This window comes from Cavia porcellus, unplaced genomic scaffold (genome assembly GCF_034190915.1).
Source record: "Cavia porcellus strain 051 isolate PalLab524CR breed Dunkin Hartley unplaced genomic scaffold, mCavPor4.1 scaffold_61, whole genome shotgun sequence".
Classification (NCBI taxonomy): Eukaryota; Metazoa; Chordata; class Mammalia; order Rodentia; family Caviidae; genus Cavia; species Cavia porcellus.
Window position 1 is genome coordinate 2,333,598 of NW_026947544.1, and position 23,065 is coordinate 2,356,662.

A 23,065-nucleotide genomic window follows, 5' to 3' on the forward strand; every position below is an offset into this window, starting at 1 on the left:
GTGGCTATGGAGGCTTCTACAATAATGATGGATACGGTGGAAATTATAACTCCCAAGGGGTTGACTGGTGGGGCAACTGAATCGACTTTGCTACAGTCATCATCCTTTCATACAAGCTGATATGGAAACCACATGTAACTTAGGCAGACTAAAATGTGTAGCTTCAAGAACTTGCAGTACATTACTAGCTGTGATTCTCCTAAAAAATCTGAGAGCTGAAAGTCACTAGAAGAAATGAACAGAACAACTACAGCCATATTCAGAAGTTGAAGATTTAGTTGCCACAGTATGGATTAACTTGCCTCCTGCTTAATTCCACCCCAAACCACATTTGTAATTTTGTGACTGAGAATCATTTGTTTGTTAATGTACTGTCAACTTTAGACAACTTATTTGATGTCTTGTTGGCTCAGTAGTGCTCAAGATATCAATTATTTGGACAAAATAAATTCACTGAACTTGGGCTACAATTAAACCTTGGCACACAGGCGTGATTCAATTTAGCAGAGATAATAATTTTATCAGTAAATAAAAGGGAAAAACTAATGCAGTAGCCTGTGTTAGGACTTCCATACTTGCAGATCCTGGTGGAAAGAAAGAGATCTTAAAAGTAATTATTTTCTAATGAAACAAACTACTAAAATTCTAATTTGTTCACTCTTCTGGATAGGCACTTCAGACAAATTATAAGCCATTCCAGTCACGAAGTGTGATGTGTAAAAACAACTGTAACATTTTTGGAACGCATTCTTGGATGCCAGTAAATACAGCAATTCCTTTTTTAGTGTTTAGGATGCTTCTTAATGTTGTTTGTCATCTGTAAGTATACTGCTACAGGGAAAGTTTTGAGACCTGACTGAAGGTGTGTGGGAACATGTACTTGGATTCTTTAATGCTTGCCTTAGTATAAATGAAATGTTAGAATGACTATCCATAAGAATGACTTGCCCTTGTTACAGGCCTTGTTGGAGTTCTGGTCTTTCATGGATGCATTGTGGGTATATCTTGGTCAAGAAAGTTCAAATTGAAGGGAATTATAAAGCAGGCTTTCTTTTTGTGCCATTGCTTTGTTATAACTGTAGTAAATGTTAAGGTGGTTTACACTTGTAGACTTTGTTAAATCTAAGAATAACAAATTGAGATTTCACAGGTGGGAGCTATGTACTAAATTGTGCAATATGTCAGTTCTTAACAGTGCTGTTCTACTCTATTTTAACCATAGGTTTCCATTATATTTATACCTCTGCTGAGTTTGTCCAAAGATGTCTGTCTCCTACTGAAAAGAAAATGCCTTTTCATTTGGGATGTTGTGGACAGAACACAATCTTTTTTTTTTTTTTTTTTTTTTTTTTTTTTCCCAGCACCAGGGATCGAACTCAGGGCCGCCTATTTGCAAGGCAGGTGGTTATGTGCTGAGCTAAATCCCCAGCCCCAACAGAACACAATCTTTAAAAAAAGTTTTTAGAGTGGCACAAGTTGACAAAAATTTCTTCTAAGTGCAATATATTTTTAGGTGTATCGTGCTTTGTTCTAACTTACTAAAGTAGGAGCCCTTTGACAGTATTGAGGTCATTTGTTTTGCTGCTATTTCGATTAATGTAGGTTTAGACTCGTGTATACAAATTTGCCCATAGTTTTTAACAAAGTATTTACTTTACTGCACATTGAATTTTATATATATGCCTTGTGTACCACTCCTTAAATTTCCAATCTTGTTTTGTCTCATGATTGTTGAACAGAGCTCATCAAGAGCTAGTTTCTAAGATTTTACTTGGGACTATGGATGGTAGTTAAAAGGACTGTTTGCACATGATAGACCTTAGACACTTATGCTGCTAGTTTGTGTAATATTTATTGAACACTTTGACAAATAACTTATTTTTGTAAGCCTAAAAAATGATTCTAGGAAAGCTTATAAAAACTTGACCAAAAGGCACTCCCAAAATACTGGCACTTCAGTGTTGAATGTCGCCATTTTGAAATAAAATATTTCAGGGTAGTATGAACTTTTAATGTTAAGGCCTATTACGGCAAATTACTGACATTGGCATTGGAGATTAAAATTTTATAATAAAAGTTAAACCAAAATTGACAGTTCAAAATTAGTATATGCAAAGGTTTTGATATACTTGTTTTTAAGAAATTAATGAAAATATTTTAAAATGATATGAAGCATCCATATTCTCAGTTTCTCTGAATTTTGTTTATTATGTGTTTGGTTTGGTTTGCAATGATAATATGACATATTTGCAGTCTTCAAACATGTTATCTGTGTTTTGCCATAATCAGTAACTTACACGTTTAGTTTTATGACCAGCCAGCAATATTTTCAATAAATAATTGATTTGAATTGCAGAATGTAAACATTGACCCTGAAGTCACTATAAGTTTAACTGTTTATTGTATTGGTTTTAGATGGTAGCACTGCATATGCTGAGTTGAATCTTATTTTACTAAAATAAAAAGTTAAAGTCTTTCTGCTGACAGTTGTGGCTTAAAGGTGAGAAGATTAAGCTCATACTCTTAAGGAATTAGAAAACCAGTTTCTTACTTATGTATTTGTGAAATATGTACTTCAGGGCTGGGGATTTAGGTTGGCAGCATAAGCACCTGCCTTGTAGGCAGGCGGTCGTGATTTCGATCCCTGGTACCGATAAAAATGAAAAAGTTAAAAAAAAAAATGTACTTCAGAAAACTACTTTTCAGTAAGATAAGAAGTACTATAGAAAAACAGAATTTTTTTTAGGGTTGAAATATTTTTAAAAAGATGTTAGCATGTGTTTACAACACATAATTATTCACCATGGAGAATTGGGATGCATAATTAAAACTTTTTTCTTCATCCTTTTCTCAACCTGTTCTGTCCACTCCCTTCATCTTAGAATGGCTATGATCAAAGAAATCAAATACAGTGTTACCTTGGTTCATGAACATAATTCTCTCCACAATTCTGGTTGCAGACTACATTGGACAAGAATCCAGTCAAATTCAATTTTGACCTTGATAGGGTAATTTGATTGTTTCTCATCCAATTTATTTGGCAGCCAGGATTGGGGAAAGAAGGAAGTTAGTGAACCAAGGTGGTAGTGTAATCACGTTTCATAGAAGCTGTGGAGGAAAAAGAATTTTTCAGAATTGTTGGTCAAAATGTAAATAAATTAGAACAACCATCTTGGAAATCGGATAAAGAGTCCTCAAAAAACTGAAATCAGAAATTCCATTCAATCTAGTACTTCACTTTATAGCCAGGATTGTTTCCTAAGAGTTAAAGACTTCATGTTATACTGATTTTTTAAATTAGTGATTTAATGTTTTGGCTATTTACTAATTGTAGTCATCTGTGGGCATGCTAGTATAGGAAAAGTTTAGAGACCTGGTAAAGAGTTTGGGAGATTATTTAATGCCTGTCATACTATAATTCAAATGTTAGAATGGCTATCCATAGGCATGACTAGTCCTTGAACTTGGCTTTGTTGGAGTTCTGATCTTTCATGGATGCAGTGTTGATGTTTTTTGGTCAAGAAAGTATAAGCTGAATGAATAATACAGCATTTTTTTTTTCTGAGATAGGGTGTCACTATATAGCACAGGGTGGCCTTGAGCCCACTTTGTAGTCCAGGCTAGCTTCAAACTTGTAACTATTGTTCTGCCTCAGCCTCAGCTAAGTGCTAGAATTACAGGCATGCATCACCATGCCCAGCTGAGCAGGCTTTTCGAAAATGTGGACATGGCTTTGTTACAGCTGCATTGAAATATTAACACTTGTAGATTATATAAATCTAAGGATAACAAATTCAGATCTCACAGGTTGGAGCTAGATACTAACCTACACAAGCTGTCAGTTCCTTTTTTTTTTTTTTTTGGTGGCGGGATCAAACTCATGACCTCACAACGTCATGCTTGCCAGGCAGGTGCCTATGTGGCTGAGCCAAATCCCCAGGAGCTGTCAGTTCTTAATAGTGCAGTTGTGTTGTATTTTTGTTGCATAGGTTTCCACTGTAATTAAATCTGCTGAATTTACCCAAAGGTTGACTGTCCACTACTAAAAAGAAATCTCTTTTGGTTCTGGCTCTCTGCTCAGAATTTTCAGATGTATTGTACCTCGTTCTAAAATTACATTATTGACATCATTTGTTACAGTGTTAGTTACAGGGCAATTAGTGTGGCTTAGGCTCTGTGTACATATTTGCCAGTAATTTTTTTTACAAAGTACTTCAGAGAGTTTTATATGTATGTATTTTTTTTACAAAGTACTTCAGAGAGTTTTACAAAGTACTTCAGAGAATTTTATATGTATGTCTTTTGCGGAAGCTCTAAAACTTCTAATTTTGTTTTTTATCTTTTGGAAGTTTTTTGATGTTTTTTTTTTCATTAGTACTGTGACAAAATTTATTTTAAAATAAGAACAAAAAGTGAGGTGGCCAGCCACAGTTGTGCATGCTCATAAACTTTGCACTTGGAGGGGCTGGGGATTTAGCTCAGCGGCATAAGTGCCTGCCTTGCAAGCAGGCCGTCGTGAGTTCGTTCAATCACCGGTACTGATAAAAAGGAAAAAGACAAAAAAACAAAAACAAAAACAAACAAACAAAAAAAAAAAACTTTGCACTTGGGAGGTGGAGGCAGGAGGATGGCTGCAAATTTAGTGCCAGTCTCAGTTTAGTTTAAGATTAGCTTGAACTGCAGAAGGAGACCCTGTATCAAGAAACAAGAAAAGATAGCTCTACAGAGTAACCTTGGCCCACATTATTGAAGGAGAAAGCAACATAAACAAGTACACCTTGGAGGATGCAAGGCAAGCTGCTATGAGGAAAGCCACAGAAGTCTTTTGGAGGTGGTTTTGCACAGCTTTTAAAGATACAATTTTTAGTATACTGTGTATTGTAGGTGTTAATCCTCTGTTTTAGGTGTATCTGACATTTTTTTTCCCTTTATATAGGTTGCCTTTTCTGTGCCGATTTTAATTTGATGAAATTCCATCTGTTGATCATGAAGATAAATTCTTTGTTGATTATAGTTCTGTTCAGTTTGAAGGTACTTGTCTTCCAGAATTTAAATTTGCTTTTTTTGGTACTAGGGATTGAACTCATGACCTCACACTTGGGAGGTAGGCACTTAACTAAACCCCTGGTCCAGAGTTTTTAAGTATTTTGACATTTGAATTTTGATCCATTTTGATTTAGTTTAGTTCTTGAATAGGCATGGTGTCCAGATTTAATCTTCATATGGACAGTCAGTTTTACCAGTACATGTGTTCAAAGGCTGTCCTTCCTCCAACATGTATTTTAGTACCTTTGTACCTTTGTAACAGACCAGTTAGTTGAGTGTGCACAGGGTTGTTTCTCTGTTCTGTTTCGTTGATGCCAACTGTCACGTTTTTTGTTTGTTTTTTACCTGTCTTATTTTTTGCAAGCTTCTTCTCTCTCTTTTTCTTTTTTTCTTTTGGTGGTGGTACCAGGGATCAAACTCATGACCTTGTGCTAGCCAAGTTGCATACTTTTTATTTCTGGCTGAAACTGAATTGTGATAGTCTCTTTCTATTACTTTGTGCATAATTGCTTTTGCTCTTTGCTGTAATATTCCATTAAATACTATAATTGTTTTCTGTGGTTCTGTGAGGCATGCTGTCTGTATTTTGATTTGATAATATTAAGTCTGTTACCAGTTTTGGAAGTCTGGCCATTTTGACAGTATTTGTCCTGCCTCTTTAGATACCAACCATGGAGAAGGATTCCTTTTCCCCAAGCCTTTCCGGCATTCCTTATGGCTTGATTTCTTGATACTAGCCATTCTTTACAGGGTGAGGTGGAATCTCAACAATTTGTTAATTTGCGTCTCTGGAATGACCAATGATACTGAACGTTTTTTCACATACTTACTTGCTCTTTTTATTTCATCTGAGGAGTGTGTTCCCATCCTCATTTTTGGATTGAGTCTTTACATCTGGGTGGATTGAGGTTTTTTAAAGTTATTTTTATGTTCTTCATGGTAATCATTTGTCGAGGAATAGCTGGCAAACATTTTCTCCCATGTTGTAGGTTGTCTCTTCACTCTGTTGGTGGCTTCTCTTCTTGTGCAAAAGCTTTTCAGTAGGGTGAGATCCCAGTTGTTGATTCTTTGCAGTAGTTTCTGCGCAATCTGTACTTGTACATAAAGTCTTTGCCTACACCAATGTTGTCAAGAGTTTTATGTACTCTATCTTCCAGCAGATTTAATGTTTCTATTTTACTATTAAGATATTTGATCCATTTCAGTTTTATCTTAGTACCTAATGAAAAATGAGGATCCAGTTTTAATCTTCAGCGTGTGCAGAGCCAGCTTTTCCAGCATCGTTTATTAAAGAGACTATCTTTCTTCCAGTGAGTGTGTTTGTCACCTTTGTCAAAAAGTTAGTGTGTCTGGATTTGTTGCTACATCTTTTAAAATGTTCCACTGATCTTTTGAGTGTTTTTATTCCCTCCAGTACCACACTTATTATTACAGTAATTTTATAGTATAATTTCTACCCAGGAATTGTGATGCCCCTGTCTTGTCTTTGTTTCCCAGGATGGCCTTTGCTATAATCTGTGCTTCTTCTTTTTTTCCCCTGTATGTCTCAAGAACTTCCAGATGTATTGTCGGGTTGTTTTCTCTAATTCTGTGAGATATGCTGTTCAAGGTTTGATTGGGATTGCATTGACTGTACAACAGTTTGAAAGTATGGACATTTTCAGTATATTCATTCTTCCTACTCAAGAGCATGGGATGTCTCTCCATTTTCTAATATCCTCTTCAGTCTCCTTTTTTAGAGTACTGTAGTTTTCAGTGTAGAAGTCTTTTACATCCTTTGTTAGGTTGAGTCCTAGATGTTTCTTCTTCTTCTTTGTCTTTTTCTTTTTTATTGGTACTGGGGATTGAACTCACGACTGCCTGCTTGCAAAGCAGGTGCTTATGATGCTGAGCTAAATCCCCAGCCCCATTTTTTTTTTTTTGATGCTACTGTAAAAGGCATTGTTTCCTTGATTTTTCTCTCAGTGAGTTTGTTAATCGTGCACAAGAAGGCTGTTGATTTTTGACTGTTGACTTTGTAACCAGGTATGTTACTGAATTTGCTTATTAAATCTAAAAGTCTTTTGGTGGAGTTTTTGGGGTCTTCTAAGTAGAGTATCATATTTTCTGTAAAAAATGAAAGTTTTAAGTTTTCCCTTCCGAATGTTTATTCCTTTAATTTCTCTCTGTCATCTAATTGCTCCAGCTAAAGCTTTTAGGACTATGTTGAATAAGAGTGGAGACAGGTGTATATCCTTGTCTTTCTCCTGATTTTCGGTGAAGGCTTTCAGTTTTTGCCCATTTAGTATGATATTGGCTGTTGCTTTGTCATAGATGATTTTAATCAGATTGAGATAAAGATCATCTATTTCAATTTACTGCAGCGTTTTTTTTAATTTTAAATATCATGAATAGGTGCTGGACTATGTCAAATATGCTTTCAGCGTCTGTTGAGACAATCATGATTTTTGTCCTTGCCTCTTATGTGGTATACTACATGTATGGATTATGTATACTGGACCGGGTCTGCATCCCTGGGATGAATTCCACTTGCTCATGTTGTACAGACTGCTTGACGATTTGCTGCAGTCTGTTTGCCAGTATCTTATTAAGGATTTTCTGCAGCATTGTTCATTAGGGAGATGGCTTGTAATTCTCTTTCTTAGTTGGGCCCTTCACTAGTTTTTGAATTAGGAGAAATGCATGCTTACAGGAATGAATTTGGGAGCATTCCTTTTCAATTTCATTAAGGAGTTTGAGAATAGTGCTGTTAGGTCTTCCATAAATTTCTTGTAGAATTCTGAAGTGAATCCATCAGGGCCTGGGCTTTTCTTTGTTGACAGGGCTTTTAAAAATTTATCTAATTAATTAATTAATTAATTAATTGGTTGGTAGTTTTTTAAAGTTACATCTTTGATTTGATTCATTGATACTGGGTTACTTCGGGTTGTCATATCTTCTTGATTCAGCTTTGGTACTTTATATATATATATCCAGGAATGTGTTCATTTCTTCTGTATTTTCCATCTTGTTAGAATATGAGTTTTATTTAGTCTTTTTTAATCCTTCAAGAACCAACTCTGATTCATTGTAAGTTTTTAGTGTCCAGTGTGTTAATTTCTACCCTGATTTTTATAATTTCCTCCTTTGTATGAGCTGTTGGTTTATCCTGCTGTTCTTTTTCTAGAAATCTGTGGTTCAAATTTAAGTTGTTTGTATGTGCCTGCTCAGTTTTGCTTATGTATTTACTGCTCTTAAGTTTGCCTTTTAAGGCTGCTTTTATTGTGTCTCACAGGTTTTGGTACGCTTAATTGTCATTATCATTCAACTATAAAAGCTAATTTCTTCTTTAATTTCATCTGTGACCCATTGGTTGTTCAGTGGAGTACTATTTAGTTTCCACAAATTTATGAAGTTCTTGTGGTTTCCTTTGACATGCATTTGCAGTGCATTGCAATGTCATATTCAATAAGCCAGTATGTGGTCTGTTGCGAAGAATATCCCATGCAATGCAGCTGAGAAGAATGTGTATTCCGATGTCATGGGATGGGACACTATAGACTTCTAGTAAGTGCATTGGTTCAAAAGTTTGATTCAGTTCTAGTATTTCATTATTCATTTTTTGTCTAGTTGATCTATCTTTTTGTGATGGGGTCATTGAGATCTCCCAAAACAGTTGTATCAGGACTCCTGATTTTTCATGTCTGTTAGTAACTTTTACATAGTTGTGTGCACTAGTATTGTTGCATATGTTTATGATCGTAATGTCTTTTCCTTGGATTGTTCCCTTAATGATGATGTAGTGACCAGCTTTGTCTCTCTTAATCAGTGTTGGTTTGAAATTCACTTTGTTTGCAAACAAAATAGCTACCCCTGCTTTTTCATGGGTTCCTGTTGCATGGAGTACTGTTTTTATCCTTTGACTTTGTCTATGAATTTCTTTTGAATTGAATGTGTTTCTTGTATGCAGCATATTTTTGGATCGTGCTTCTTGATCTCTTCTGTCAGTCTATGACTGACTGTGAATTAAGACCATTAACACTGGGCTGGGGATTTAGCTCAGCGGCATAAGCGCCTGCCTTGCAAGCAGGCAGTCGTGAGTTCGATCCCTGGTACCGATAAAAACGAAAAAGAAAAAAAAAAAAGACCATTAACACTGATGGTTACAACTGATATGTATTGATGTATGCTTGTCATGTTATTTTCATGTTGTTGGCTCCCTCTGCTTTTTTTCCTCTTCCCTCTAATTGTTTGCCCTCCCTGGTGGATTCGTTCTGTTGGGGTTCATGGAGCTCTCATCTTATTATCTCTTTCTAGAATGTCCTTCAGAACATTTTGTGTTTTGGTGATCATAAATTTCCTCAGATGTTCTTTGTTATGGAAATATCTTATTTCTCCATCAATTTTTAAAGGGTGTGTAGCAGGATAAATCAGTTTAGGTTGAAAGTTGTTTTCCTTTTAATTTGGTGTACTTGACTTCAAAGTCTCCTTGGCTTGAGAGTTTGTGCTGAGAAGGCAGCTGTGAGTCTGATAGGCTTTCCTTTATAGGTGATTTGTTTCTGTTTAAACCGCTTTTAAGATTGTATTCCTGTGCTGAATTTCTAGAATCTTTTTGGGGGGTCTTTTTGAGACAGGGTCTCTCTGTGCAGTTTGGCAGTCCTTGAGCTCACTTTGTGGCTCAGGCTGCTCTCAAACTCACAAGGATCTTCCTGCTTCGGCCTCTGGAGTGCTGGGATTACAGACATGAGCCACCGCGCCCAGCTGAATTTCTAGAATCTTGACTGTGAAATGCCTAGCTGTAGATTTTTAAAAAATCATTGCTAATTGGAATTCTATATTCCTCAGTTATTTGTATATCAAATTATTTTATCTGTACCAGAAAATTTTTCTGTGTTGTCTGTCAACATTTTTTTTGATGACACTTGTGGTATTTCCTCCTGGTTCATTGATTTCAGTTAACCTCAGGTTCATCTATTTTGTCTCATCTAGCAGCTGCTGTAGTGATGTGTCATGGTCCCTACTTTTGAGAAGTCTTTTTTTTCCTAGACACTAATTGCAAGCCTGTCTTCAATATCTGAGATCTTATCCTCACATTGACCTAATGTACCTTGAATACTTTCAATGGAGTTTTCATTCCCCTGGTTTGTGATGGGTTTTTCCCTTGTGCAAGTTAACATGGCACTGGAGAGCCACCTCCCTTCAAAACTACTCCCCCCGCCCCGTGTTCTTCTTGCAAGTCAAAAGTTAAGCCAGCTCTTCAGGTGTGTGCCATGCTCCTCTATTCACCCCTTTAACTCTACCCAGTGTCAATTCCAAATAAAGCCTGTGTTTTTTCCCCTGGATGCTTCCAGGGGGTGCTTGTATCTCTTTAACAGCCCTCCTGTGACTGCAATAAAGGCCTCTTTTCCTTTCTCTTCCCTTCTCTCTGCTACCCTCCCCTTCTCTCCCCTCCCCTCCCCTCTCCTTCCCTTTTTCCTTTGTTTCTTTTTCTCCCTCTTTTTCTTTGTTTTCTCTCTCTTATCTCTCTCCTGTAGCAGGACCAAACAATATCTGATTGAATCTGCTGTATGGATTCCATTTCATTCTGTGCTGCGTTTCTGTAATTTGCTTAAGCTTCTCTATTGTTTTGGTCTATGTCTACTGTAACATCACTAAGCATGGTGTTTATTTTCTGATTTCATTTTTTCCAGAGCCTCATTCAATTGCTCTGTTGTTCAGAGAGACCTGATGGGGGTGATTTTGGATTGTTGCACCTCATTGCCTCCGGTTTTGCCTTTGGTAAACTTTGTCTTTGGAAAATTGGGATTACATATTGTTTAATCGTCTTCTCATTTATTTTCTTTTTCCAGTTTAGTTCATGGTGTGATGCTTGTAAGTTGCCTATGGTGGGGTTGCTTTATTGCTTTATTTTAGGATACCTAGGTGATAACTCCTTCTCTGAGATATCTTCCAGGTTTAGCTGCTTTTTGGGCTTGAGTCTTTGGAAAAATCTTGCCTCTTTAGTTTGTTAGACATGAGAAGTTGTTGTTTGGTTAACCTAGTCCGTGGTTCTTTAGCACTGTGCCACATTATTTTCTGTGACCCAGTCATGGTTTATCAAGGCCCACAGTGCCAGCCAGTATAGTCTTTCATGTCCACTGTTCCCCTGCACTGCCATGTCTCTCTGCAGAGGCCTTCAGGGTTGCCAGCCTCCAGTGTCATCTTGACAGTTTGTACCCATGTTCCAACAAATCTCATGTAGTGAGTCTGGTGGGCAAAGGAGCCCTCTTCTTGGTGAAGGTTTTCTTTTCATTCTCTTTTGGCTTCAGTTCACACTTCAGATTCTCCCTGTGTCCAGAGGATCTGTGTCCTTCCAGTTAAATCCCTGGTTCTCTTTACAGCATTTGGATGGTCACTCTCAGATAGGCTGTTTTCTGTGCTGCTAACTGCACCACTATCTTCCTGGAAATCTTTTTGGTTTTGAAAAAGAAGTATTTTAGTCATTAAGTTCTCAGACTTGAAACATACTTTATATCATGACTTAATGTGTCCTGTCTCTTGAATATTATTATATTGATTGTTTTCAAATTTTAAGGCTAAGTAGTGTTTGTCATTTTACAATTCAGAAAGCAAGTTTTCTTCATTGCCAGTTTAGATTTTTTTAAAACTACATTGTGGTTCAATTTATGAAAGACAAATAACATGTATAGTTCTACTATAAAGGTATATGAAGTTTGTACAGAAAGTTTGTATAAAACATAAAATTCTTAATGTATAACAGTATGTCTAGCTTGCCGTTGCTTTGATGCTTTGCAGTTTTAAAAGTTTTTATTCTTTTAAGGATCCAGATTTTAAAGTGATGTGCATTTAAAAGTTTACCTCAAGTAAATGTTTAGATTTTATTCAGAGATTGTGAGTCTGTTGTTCAGTAATAGTTTCCTCACTTAAAAAAATTGTTCATTAATTCTTTGCATATGTGTGTCCCCATCTTTTACTTTTATCCCTTTTTGCATCTGTCAGGAAGTATTTTTTGTGATTTGAGAACATTTTATCTAGAGGACTGGGGGTGATTTTCTTAGTCTTACACTGAAAGTAAGTAAGGAAACCTTTACTGTGTGAAAGGAGGTATGCCAGGTTGTTAACTTCCCTTTTAGGTACTTGCCTTTTGGGAAGTGAGTTGCATGGTAAGAAAAATACAGTATGTATAAGTTTCATCAGTTTTATTTTATATTGAGCATAGAATATCTCTCCCTTTTCTAATATTCTACTCATTGTCCTTTTTCAGAGTACTATAGTTTTCATTGTAGAGGTCTTTTACATCCTTTGTTAGATTGATTCCTAGTATTTTTTTTTTCTTGGATGCCACTGTGAAAAATGGTGTTTCCCAAATATTTCTCAGTGAGTTTTGTACAGGAGAGGTATTGATTCTTGAGTGTTGAGTTTATGTCCATCTGTACCTCTGAATTTACCTATTAAAGTTAGTAAAGTTTATGGAGTCTTTTATGTAAAGTATCATGTCAACTGCAAATAATGATAGTTTAACTTCCCCTTTCCTATATGTATTCCTTTTATTTCTTTCTCTTACCTTATTGCTCCAGCTAAAGTTTCCAGGACTATGTTGAATAAGAGTGGTAGGGGCTGGGGATTTAGCTCAGTGGCATAAGCACCTGCCTTGCAAGCAAGCAGTCGTGAGTTAGATCCCTGGTACCAATAAAAAATGAAAAAGACAAAAAAAAAAAAAAAAAAAGAGTGGGAACATGAACATCATTGTTGTTTTTTTTTTTTTTTTCTTCTTGATTCTTGAGAGAAAGCTTTCAGTTTTCGCCCATTTAGTATGTTCCCTGTTGATTTCTCTTAGGTGGCTTTTATCAGCTTAGATAAATAGACAATCCATTCCAATTTTCTGTGGGATTTTTGTCATGAATGGGCACTGGATTTTTTCAAAAAATTTTTTTACATCTGTTCAGGTAATCGTATGGTTTTTGTCCTTTGCTCTGTTAACATGGTATATTATATTTATGAATTTACGTTTGTTCAACCATCCCTGCATCCCTGGCATGAATGCCACTTGTAATGATGTATGATGTTCTTCATAACTTGCTGCATTCTGTTTGCCAGTGTCTTACTGAGAATTTTTAGATCTACATTCATTAGGGAATTTGGCTTGTAATTCTCTTTTTTAGTTGGATCCTTCTTTGGTTTTGGTATTAGGATAACACCTGCTTTCAGGATTGAGTTTGAAAATATTGCTTCTCTTTCACAGTATTGCTTCTCAAACTCTTTAACAAAGAGTTGTTAAAGAGTTTGTTAAAGAGTTTGAGAAGTAGTGGTATTAAGTCTTCTCTAAATTTCTCATAGAATCTGTCAGGGCCTGGGCTTTTCTTTGTTGATAGGTTTCTAATTACTTCTTTGATCTTATTGATTCATACTAGTTTATTTAGGATTTTTATATCTTCATTCAGCTTTGGTAATTCATGTCTGTTTAAATGTATTATTTTCTTCTGTATTGTCCATTTTTTAAAAATACAAAGTAGGAATAGATGCTCTTCTAAATTTCTGCAGTATCTGTTGTGATTTCACCCTCTTATTCCTAATTAATTGCATGGATTTAAGTCTTTTATTTCCTCTTTTTTATAAGATTGGCTAGGATTTAGTTTAACAGCATAAGCACCTGCCTGGCAAGCTTGAGGTTGTGAATTCGATCCCCAGTGGAAAAAACAAAAAAGATTAGCTAAAGGATTGTCAAGTTTATCTAACCTTTCAAAGAACCAACTCTTTTTTTTTTCCTTTTGTCTTTTTGAGACAGTTCAGGCTGTCTTGATCCCCACCACAAAAAAAGTCAGTTAGATGGCTAAACAGTGGTACGTGTAAACAATGGAATACTATTGAACACTGAAAATATGAAACTATTAAAAAGATAAATTAAGAGCTTATTACTAAGTTAAAGCACTCTCTCTTGGATGTGTGATATAGGTCTCACTAATATACATGGGCTCTGTTTCATTGTCAGCGCTGAAAAAAGACAGAGTGGCACAATCTGATTGAATTTTTATAAGTAATATATACAGTTATACGTTTTAAATGCACTAAATTGTAAAGAAATTGTAAAGAAATTCAAGACTTTTTTTTTTTAGTCTTTTGAGACAGGGTCTCGCTATGCATTCAGTCTGGTCTTGGGCTCACTTTGTAGTCCAAGCTGGTCTTGAATTTGCAATGATTCTCCTGCCTCAGCCTCCCAAGTGCTAGAATTACAAGTGTGAGCCACCATCCTTGGTCAGAACCAACTCTTTGATTCATTGATTCTTTGTATTGTTTTTTTAAAATGTCCGGTGTGTTAATTTCTTCTTAGATCTTTATAATTTCCTCTCTCCTATGAGCTTTTGGGTTAGCCTGCTGTTTTTCTAGAAATTTAAGATTCACCATTAAGCTTATATGTACTTTCTCTTTTCCTTATATGAGTATTTACTGCTATGAAATTTTCTTTAAAGACTGCTTTCATTGTGCCCCATAAGACCCAGTGTGTTGTACTGTTTTCATCATTTAACTGTAAAAATTGTCTAATTTCATCTATGATTCATTTATTGTTCAGTACAGTACTATTTAATTTACATGTGTTTACCAAGTTCTTGGAGTTTCTTTTGCCATGAATTTCCAATTTTATGGCACTGAGTTCTGATCGCATGCATGGGATAACTTGAATTCCTTTGCATTTACCTAAGTATGATCTATTGGCCAGTATGTAGTCTGTTTTTGAGAATATCCTGTGTGCAACTGAGAAGAGTGTGTATTCTAATGTTGTGGGGTAAAACACTATAGACATCTATTAAGTCTGTTTGTTCTAAAGTTTGATTCAATTGTAATATTTTATTATTAATTTTTTGTGTGATCTATCTTTTTGTGACAGTGAGGTTGTGAGATCTCCCAATACAATTGTGTTAGACCTTACTGGTTTTTCATGTATATTTGTATTTTTTTAAATATGGTTGGTCACTGGTATTTTTCACATATATCGTTATAATTATAACCTCTTCCTTGGATTGTTCCTTTTCCAAGGACACAGTGAACTTCTTTATATCTCTGAATCACTGTCTGCTTAGGGTTAGACTTGTCTGTAAGTAGAATAGCTACCCCTGCTTTTTTCTGGGTTCCTGTTGCATGGAATATTGTTTTCCATCCTTTGATTTTCAGTCTATTAATTTCTTTTTTTAATTAAATGTTTCCTGTTTACAGTGTATTGTTGGATCTTGCTTCTTAAATCACTCTGTAAGTTTATGTCTTCTGATTGGTGAATTGAGACCTTTAACACTGATCATTATAACTGATATGTATTGACTTATCCTTTTCATGTTATTTTCCTGTTGCTGGCTCTGCCACCTCCTTTTTTTCCCTCTAGTTGTTTGCCTTCCCTGGTGGACTGTTCTTTTGGGGTTCACATGGGGATATAGTCCTTATTATCTCTTCCTAGAATGTCCTTCGGAATTTTAGGATGCTGATTTGGTGGTTATAAATTTCCCCAGGTGTTCCTTGTCATGAAAATAGTTATTTCTCCAGCAGTTTGGAAAGATAGTTTTGGGGAGTACATCCATCTGGGTTCAAAATTCTTTTCCATTAGAGCTTCTTAACTTGAGATTTTGTACTGAGAGGTCAGCTGTGATTCTGATATACTTTCATTTACAAGTGATTTGTTTCTTTTCTCAAACAACCTTAAAGATCTTGTTCTTGTGTTGAATATCTTGTGTTGACTTTCATGTACTTACCTGGCTATAGAATTTTTTGATCATGACTAATTAGAGTTTTATATGTCTCGCTTACCTTGTTTTTTTCTATACCAGAAAAGTTTTTTGCCATCATGTCTGAATGTTTTTTAAATATCATTTATGATACCCCCTGCATGTTCAATGACTCTGTTTAATCATAAGTTATTATTTTTTTTTTCTCATCTAGCAGCTACTGGATTGATTTCTCATGGTCCCTTGTTTTGTGAAGTTATTTTTTTTTTCTGGTTCCTAACTGTAAACCTGCCTTCAGTATCTGAGATCTTGTTCTCACATTGACTTAATCTGCTTTGAAGACTTAAAGGAATTTTTATTTTCCTGGATATCTGCTTGAACAAATCTGTGTTATGGGTTCATTTCTTTCATATGCTGAGCTTCCATAATTTTCTTAAGCTCATCTATTTATTTGTGGCTGCTCTAACATGGCTAAGCATGGTGTGTATTTTGGTATTCTCTGTAGTTATCCGAGAGATTATTTCTGAATTCATTTTTTCCAGAGCCTCATTCAATTGCTTTGTTGTTTCCACTTCAGGTGGGGTGCTTTCAGATTGTCCCACCTCATTTCCCCCAGGGTTTGCCTTTGGCGAAGTGGATGTTGGGGTGGGAGGTGTATCTTGATTGTCTTCTCATTTCTTTTTCTAGTTTTAATTCCTAGGGTGATGTTGCAAATTGCATATGGTAGTTGCTTTATTGCTAGTATTTAGGATCCTTAGGTGATAACTACTTTTCTAAGGGATCTTCGAGGGGTAGCTGGTTTTTGGGTTTGAGTCTGTTGGAAGATCTTAACTCTTTAGTTTTTTGAAGATGAGAAATTGTTGCTTGGTTGACCTAGTCCTGGTTCTTTAGCACTGTGACATGTTATTTTCTGTGACCCTTAGCAAATGTCAGTCCAAGACAAATAGCACCAGCCAGTGAAGTCCCTCACATCTTCTGCTCCCCTCCACTACCAACTCTGTAGAGGACTCTCAGGTGCCAGCCATCATTCTTACTTTGAGTCCTTAGATTTGAACCGCTCCTCTTGCATAGTGAGTCTGATTTCAGGAAGGAGGTACTGCAGGCTACTTCCTCCTTCACTGGAGTTTCTCCACTTTGTTCTCCACTTGGTCAGTTCACACTTTAAATTCTTCATGGGCCCAGTGGACCCACTTTTCTCCTTGTCTTTCTTATAATGCTGTTTTCCATTGTGTGAATCATGACTCCCAGAGAGGCTATTGTCTCTACTGCTTACTGTTTTGCCACTTTGGTCTCTGAATCTTATTTTTTAACAGCATAGGATAGCTTTTTGCTCGTGCTCTAGCTTTTTGTAAATGAAATCTTTGCCAGTTTTTGCTTTTACTTCTGTTATTTATTTGGTGGTTTGTTTGTTTATTGTCTTTCTGAGACAGGATCTTACAATGCAGTTCAGGCTGGCCCTGAGCTCACTGAGTACCCCAGGCTGGTCTAAAATTTGCAATGATCCTAGCCTCTTTAGTGTTGTCACCACACCCTACTTGCTTCTGTTTTTAAATCAGGATCTTTTCCTTATAACCCAGGTTTGAAGTAGTGATCCCCATGTTCAACCTGCTGAATGTTGGGATTGTAAGTCTACATGATCATGTCCAGCTTGTAACTTTTAAGGAATAACTGTGCGATGAACACCTGTTTGTTTTAAATTTGTGTCTTTTATGAATTACTCTTGTATGATTTTTATTAGATATGTGCATTTTCCCTTGGGAACATCATAAAATAGAATTTGGGTGTCCTCATGACCTCTGTTTTGTGAATTCTACCAGTTCTTTATTTTTTTTTACTTAGTAGTTGTGAGGATTCTGGTTACCTAAGGATTATAATTAGATATAGAAAAATTTTCCTGTTAGTAATAGTGCCCTTGTGTGGCGTTTTTTTTGTGGGGGAGAGTACTAGGGATTGAATTTGTGACCTTGCACTTTGCCAGGCAGGCACTTACGCCACTGAGCTTTATTCCTGGTCTTTTGTTGCCCTGTTTTGAAGAAAAGGACAAATTGGTGTTGGGTTGCTTTGGCTGGACATCTTGATACGAAGAGGAACTTCTACTGAACCTGCTCAGCTCCAAACAATTATACACCTTTATCATCACTCCCCCCCCCACCTTTTTGTTTTTTTAAACAAAAACAAACTTTGTAGTTCAAGTTCTTGGAATTCACTGTGTTGCCTAGGCTGCACTTGAACTCAAATAAAATCCCCTGCCTCAGCCTCTTGAATGCTGGGATTACAGGTGTGTGGCATCATCCCTGGCTAGATAGTGTCTTTCTAACTATTCAGAAAACACACATGATTTTCCCTTATGCAGTTCTTGGGGGTTACAATCTGCTTCTGGTTATGCATATAGTCAGTTCTTGGGGGCTACAAACTGCTTGTGGTCTTCTGTTCTACTTAAGAACCTCACTGGTAAGGGGATGTTGGAATCTCAGCTGTGGAGAGGATACTCAGCCTGGGCCCTTTCCAGATATAATCCTTATGATGGACTCTTCCTTAGTATTTGAATTTCAGGCGTAAAGCTCTTCCACCCTAGTCATACAACTTTTATGTGAAATTGTGCATGCATCAATTGACTTATTAAGCTTCGTTTTATTACTTTCAACCTAGTGTTAAAGGCCTTGCTTGACTGTGAATTGAACTTCTAAATTAAGCTGTTGTGACAGACTGTAGTCTGTTTAAGACTTCATTGCCTCATGTCTTTACCATTACTTAATGTTAATGTTTACATCTAGATGTCCCACCAGAGCCTCATGTGGACATATGTGGGGCTTTGGGGAGATGACTAGATCATATGTTATGATATTCATTAGTGGACTAGATCACTAAAGTGCTTATAGCTAAATGTGATAATGAGAGGTGAACCCTGCTTAGAAGAGCTTGTGTCATTGTGGGTAGTATATAGAAAAGTGTTTCTCCTTTCTCACATTAGATTTTCAATTGACTGTCAATATTACAAACACTAAGCAGATTTTTTTTTCCAAATTTGCTAACTGAGTTATGGAAAATTTGAGCTTGGAGCCACTTGACAACTGAAGCATTGCTGTATTACTGTGTATTACCTCAGTTATAATCTAATTACCCAAAGTAAAATATCAATGTCAATATAAATCCTACATGTGCATGTTTACAGTAGTTGTCTCCATAATTTTTGTCAAATTTTGAAACAACAAAAATGTCAGCTAAGGGCAGGGTAGTGTAGCAGTATAAATACCTTTCTGGCAAACGCAAGATCGTGAGTTTGATTCCCAGTACCCCACCCCACAAAAAGTCAGCCAAATGACTAAACAGTGGTACATGCAAACACAATGGAATACTGTTGAACACTGAAAAAATGAAACTAGAAAAAAAGAAGAAATTAAAAGCTAGGTTAAAGAAGTCTCTCTTAGACTGGGGTGATAGTGATACAGAGCTCACTAGTATACATGAAGCTCTGTGTTCCATTATCAGCACTGAAAAAAGCAATATGTGATTGTGACTACGTGATATTGTGGCAAAGTCAAAATTTGAAGACAGTGCTCACTTCAGCAGTATATGTACTAAAATTTTGAAGACAGCATAAGTAACTAGAAGTTGCCAGGTGTTGAAGGACAGTATGAAATATGTACAGCATAGATAATTTTTAGGGGAATGAAACTGTTCAATATAGTTGATGCCATTTTAACTATATTGCCCATCAGAACTCATAGAATGGAAACTGGGGTGAAACTCAATGATAAACCACATGCTTAGAATATAGAAGACTCTAGCAGCAATCTATAGTACCAAAACAAATGAACAAACAACCACAAAAAAACCCTTCTATATAAAATTAATAGCACTAAAAAGTCTGTAAACATGGGTTATAGATCAGGTTTACTGATTATAAAAAAGTTACATTGTGTGAGATGATAGTAATGGAGGATGTTACCCATTAATATGAGGAAAATATGACCAAGAACTCACCACCTGCTATTCAGTTTTTATTTTGAACCTAAAATAGCTATAAAAGTATCTATTTTTAAAGTTTAAACTTTTAAAATTTTTTAATTTTTTGGTACCAGGATCCAACTCACAACCTTGCACTTGCCAGGCAAGTGCTTATGCCACTGAACTCACCCCCCAACCCCTTGCACTTTTTTTTTTTTTAATGAAATGGGAGCTTACTTAGTACAGTCTGTACTTGAACTTTCTGTTCAGCCCATGCTGACTTCAAACTCACAATGATCCTACCTCAGACTCCTGAGTGCTAACAAGTATGTATCACTGTATCATGCCTAAATTATAAACTTTTTTAAAAACAATTTTAATAAGATCTGACAACAAACAGTACATCAAAATTTCCTTTTATTGGAACTCAGATTCCTAAGAATCAGAAAATCTATTTATGCTTGGCCTTTAAGCTTTTAAAATAGAGAAGATTTGAGACCTACTGGAGCCTTCTGGATCAAATCAAAACGCAAAGTGTATCGACGAACTTCATTTGAACTACATAGATTATCTAAGACTCAAGCCTCCACTAACCCTATGTTCTACTCCCTATTCTAGCGTTCTCGGGTCCCATTGAAACTATATTCTGCAGTGACACAAAAACTGCACGAGCACTTGAAAGGCGTGCTTCTTGGTTTATCCTTGACACCCTTCGGACTCTTGTTTCTCACTATTCCTCTGAGGAATAGCCAGGGGTCGGCCTTGAGTAGTCTCCGTATCAGCAGGTCCCTGCGCAGCTCCGACTGCACGGTGAGCACACTGCGCCTGCCCAAGAGGGGAGGCACTGGCCCCAGGTTCGGTTCCTGGCGCCCGCGGTCGTGCCAGTCTTCTCTGTCCTCGCTCTGGTCAGGTTGTGGTGGCGACACCTCCAATGGAGCAACAGGATTGAGAGTCAGGTTGCTGAAGTCTGTGACCAGCACTTCTGAGCCCTCTGCGTCCCGCGGATAGGTCTCCTCGTAGGCCATCGGAAGAGGCTGCGGGTTCGAGGTTGGCGGTACAAGCTCCATGGGCTGAGTGCTGAGCTCTGCGGAGCTCGCTACAGTGTGGCGGGGAGGAGCTCCAGGCCTTGAGGCAGACTCATCTCCAAGGCCAAAGCAGACAGAGAAACCAGCTCTAAATTATAAACTTCTTAGACCATCTGTCAACCCTTAGTAAAAATTCCTAATGAATAAGATAAATAATCTTTATAAAAGTAAGTAAGGGACTAGAGATACAGCTCAGTGGCATAACCTGGCAAAAATGAGGTGATAAGTTCAATTCCTGGTACCAAAAAAAAAAAGTAAAAATAATAAATAAATGGATGGGAAAGAAGCATAATATGAAATATGAAATGTGATTTTATATTTGGAATTCCTAATATCAAATGAAAATAATGAGAAATAAAATAGATATTACATGATTCACTACCAAGAAAGTACAGGACAAAGTAGATATCATAATGAAAGACAGTTAATCACTACTAACATGCAACAGAAATGCATCTTAACTAAGAAATGCCAATGGAATGAAGATAATTGAAATAATTGAAACTATTTTCTGCAAAACAATTGAATTAAAAACCACTAGCAAATGCAATCAAAAAAATTCTAAGTATTTATAAACTGTATGTGGAGGAATTATAAATCAAGGGCTAAATGATAGCAGAAGTATTTTCTTTCTTTCTTTTTTTTTTTTTTTTTTTTTTTTTTTTGTCTTTTTCCTTTTTATCAGTACCAGGGATCGAACTCACGATTCGTGCTTACAAGGAAGGCGCTTATGCCGCTGAGCTAAACCTCCAGCCCCAATAGCAGAAGTATTTTAACCTTAATGAAAAAATACAATGTCAAATCTAGTAAGTAAAACTAAAAGAGTACTTAGCAATTTGTTGGCAAGGTAATACATCCCTGTAACACTAGCTACTTGGGCGATTAATCAGGAAGATAATATTAAATTCAAGAGCAGCCTTAGTAATTAAGAGAGATTTCATCGCAAAAATAAAAAGGACGGAAAAAAAAAAGGCTGTAAATGCAGCTCAGTAGTATTGTAGCCTTCAGTACTAAAGAAAGAAAAGTTATAAAACATTAATTGAAGATTCTACATAAAGACACAAAATGATCAAAGTAAAAGCAAGAGAAGAGCCTAGTGTGGTAGCATATTCCTGTTGTTGCAGCACTCATGAAGCTGAGGAAGGAGGGAGTAGTCATGAGTTTGAGAACAGCCTGGGCTACACTTCTGTGACAAAATTGAGTCTGTAAAAGGAATGACACCTGAACAAAGCTGGAGGCAGTGAATAGCTTTATTTTACACTAGAAATCACAGCCAGGATCACTCCCAACAAAGAAGGCCAAATGTGCAGTATTTGTAAGCTAGCACTTTTATAAAATGCATAAGGAGAGTTACAAAGGTTGAACAGTTTTTACCTTTCAACATAAGCGAGTGGGCCAGGGATATAGCTCAGTGGCATGATCACATGCCTGGCAAGTGCAGTGTTCTGAGTTTGATTCCTAGTCAGTGATAGCAAGTTCAAGCCAACCTGAACAACATGGTGAGGACCCATTAGGAAATAATGATACTATGTTTCTTTTTCTTTCTTTCTTTTTTTTCTTTAGTACTGGAGATCAAACTCAAGACCTGGTGCTTGCCAGGCAAGCACTTGTACCGCCAAGCTAAATTCCAGGCCCAGAAAGTAATAATAAGCATAAATTCATATTCTGAAAGCAGAATAATTAAAAAAATTTCCTAATATGTTAATATAACTACAAAACTTTTAAGGCAGATCGACCAACAAAGACAGAAATTAGTATGAGAGAAGATATATTAATTCTGGATTTAAGTAAATAAATAGACACTATTAATGTATTTGTGGGGGCTGGGGATTTAGCTCAGTGGCATAAGTGCCTGCCTGCAAGAGAGAGGTCATGAGTTCGAAGTTCAATCCCTGGTACCACAAAAAATAAAATAAAATAAAATAAAAAGAAAGTATTTGTAAGGTTAATGAGACCATAACCCATGCAAGGATGATAGAGACACTCTGCCACAGAGTTTATTTGGCTGAGGGGAGGGGTCATCTAACGGGCAGAAAATAACCCCAAAGGGAGGAAGTCATGGGCTTATATCCCATAAAACCAAAGTGGTGGGAATGGGTGTGTAGACCAGAACCAGCCACTCAGAAAGGCATCAGGATACATTTAGGGGTAGAATTATGAATCACAGGAACACCATAGGTCTCCTGGTTGCTGCAGTTCTCAGGAAAGTATCCAAGTGTCTTTGTGGTTGGTGCTGTCCTAAAAATCTGAAGGGATGGTTGGGTTGCATCCTTTAATTCCCTTCTCCCTGTGACCAGG

General features: G+C 36.6%; 1 protein-coding gene across 3 annotated transcripts in view; it reads left to right on the forward strand.

The window, feature by feature from the left end:
- LOC134475111 (ATP-dependent RNA helicase DDX3Y-like) overlaps positions 1–23,065 on the forward strand; it is a 69,873-nt gene that overhangs the window by 41,009 nt on the left and 5,799 nt on the right. For all 3 annotated transcript variants that reach the window (XM_063244506.1, XM_063244505.1, XM_063244504.1), the window contains exon 18: positions 1–23,065. This exon is cut by the window's right edge and continues 5,799 nt beyond it. In XM_063244506.1, coding sequence (XP_063100576.1) covers positions 1–80 — 80 coding nt within the window. In that variant the 3' untranslated portion in view covers positions 81–23,065.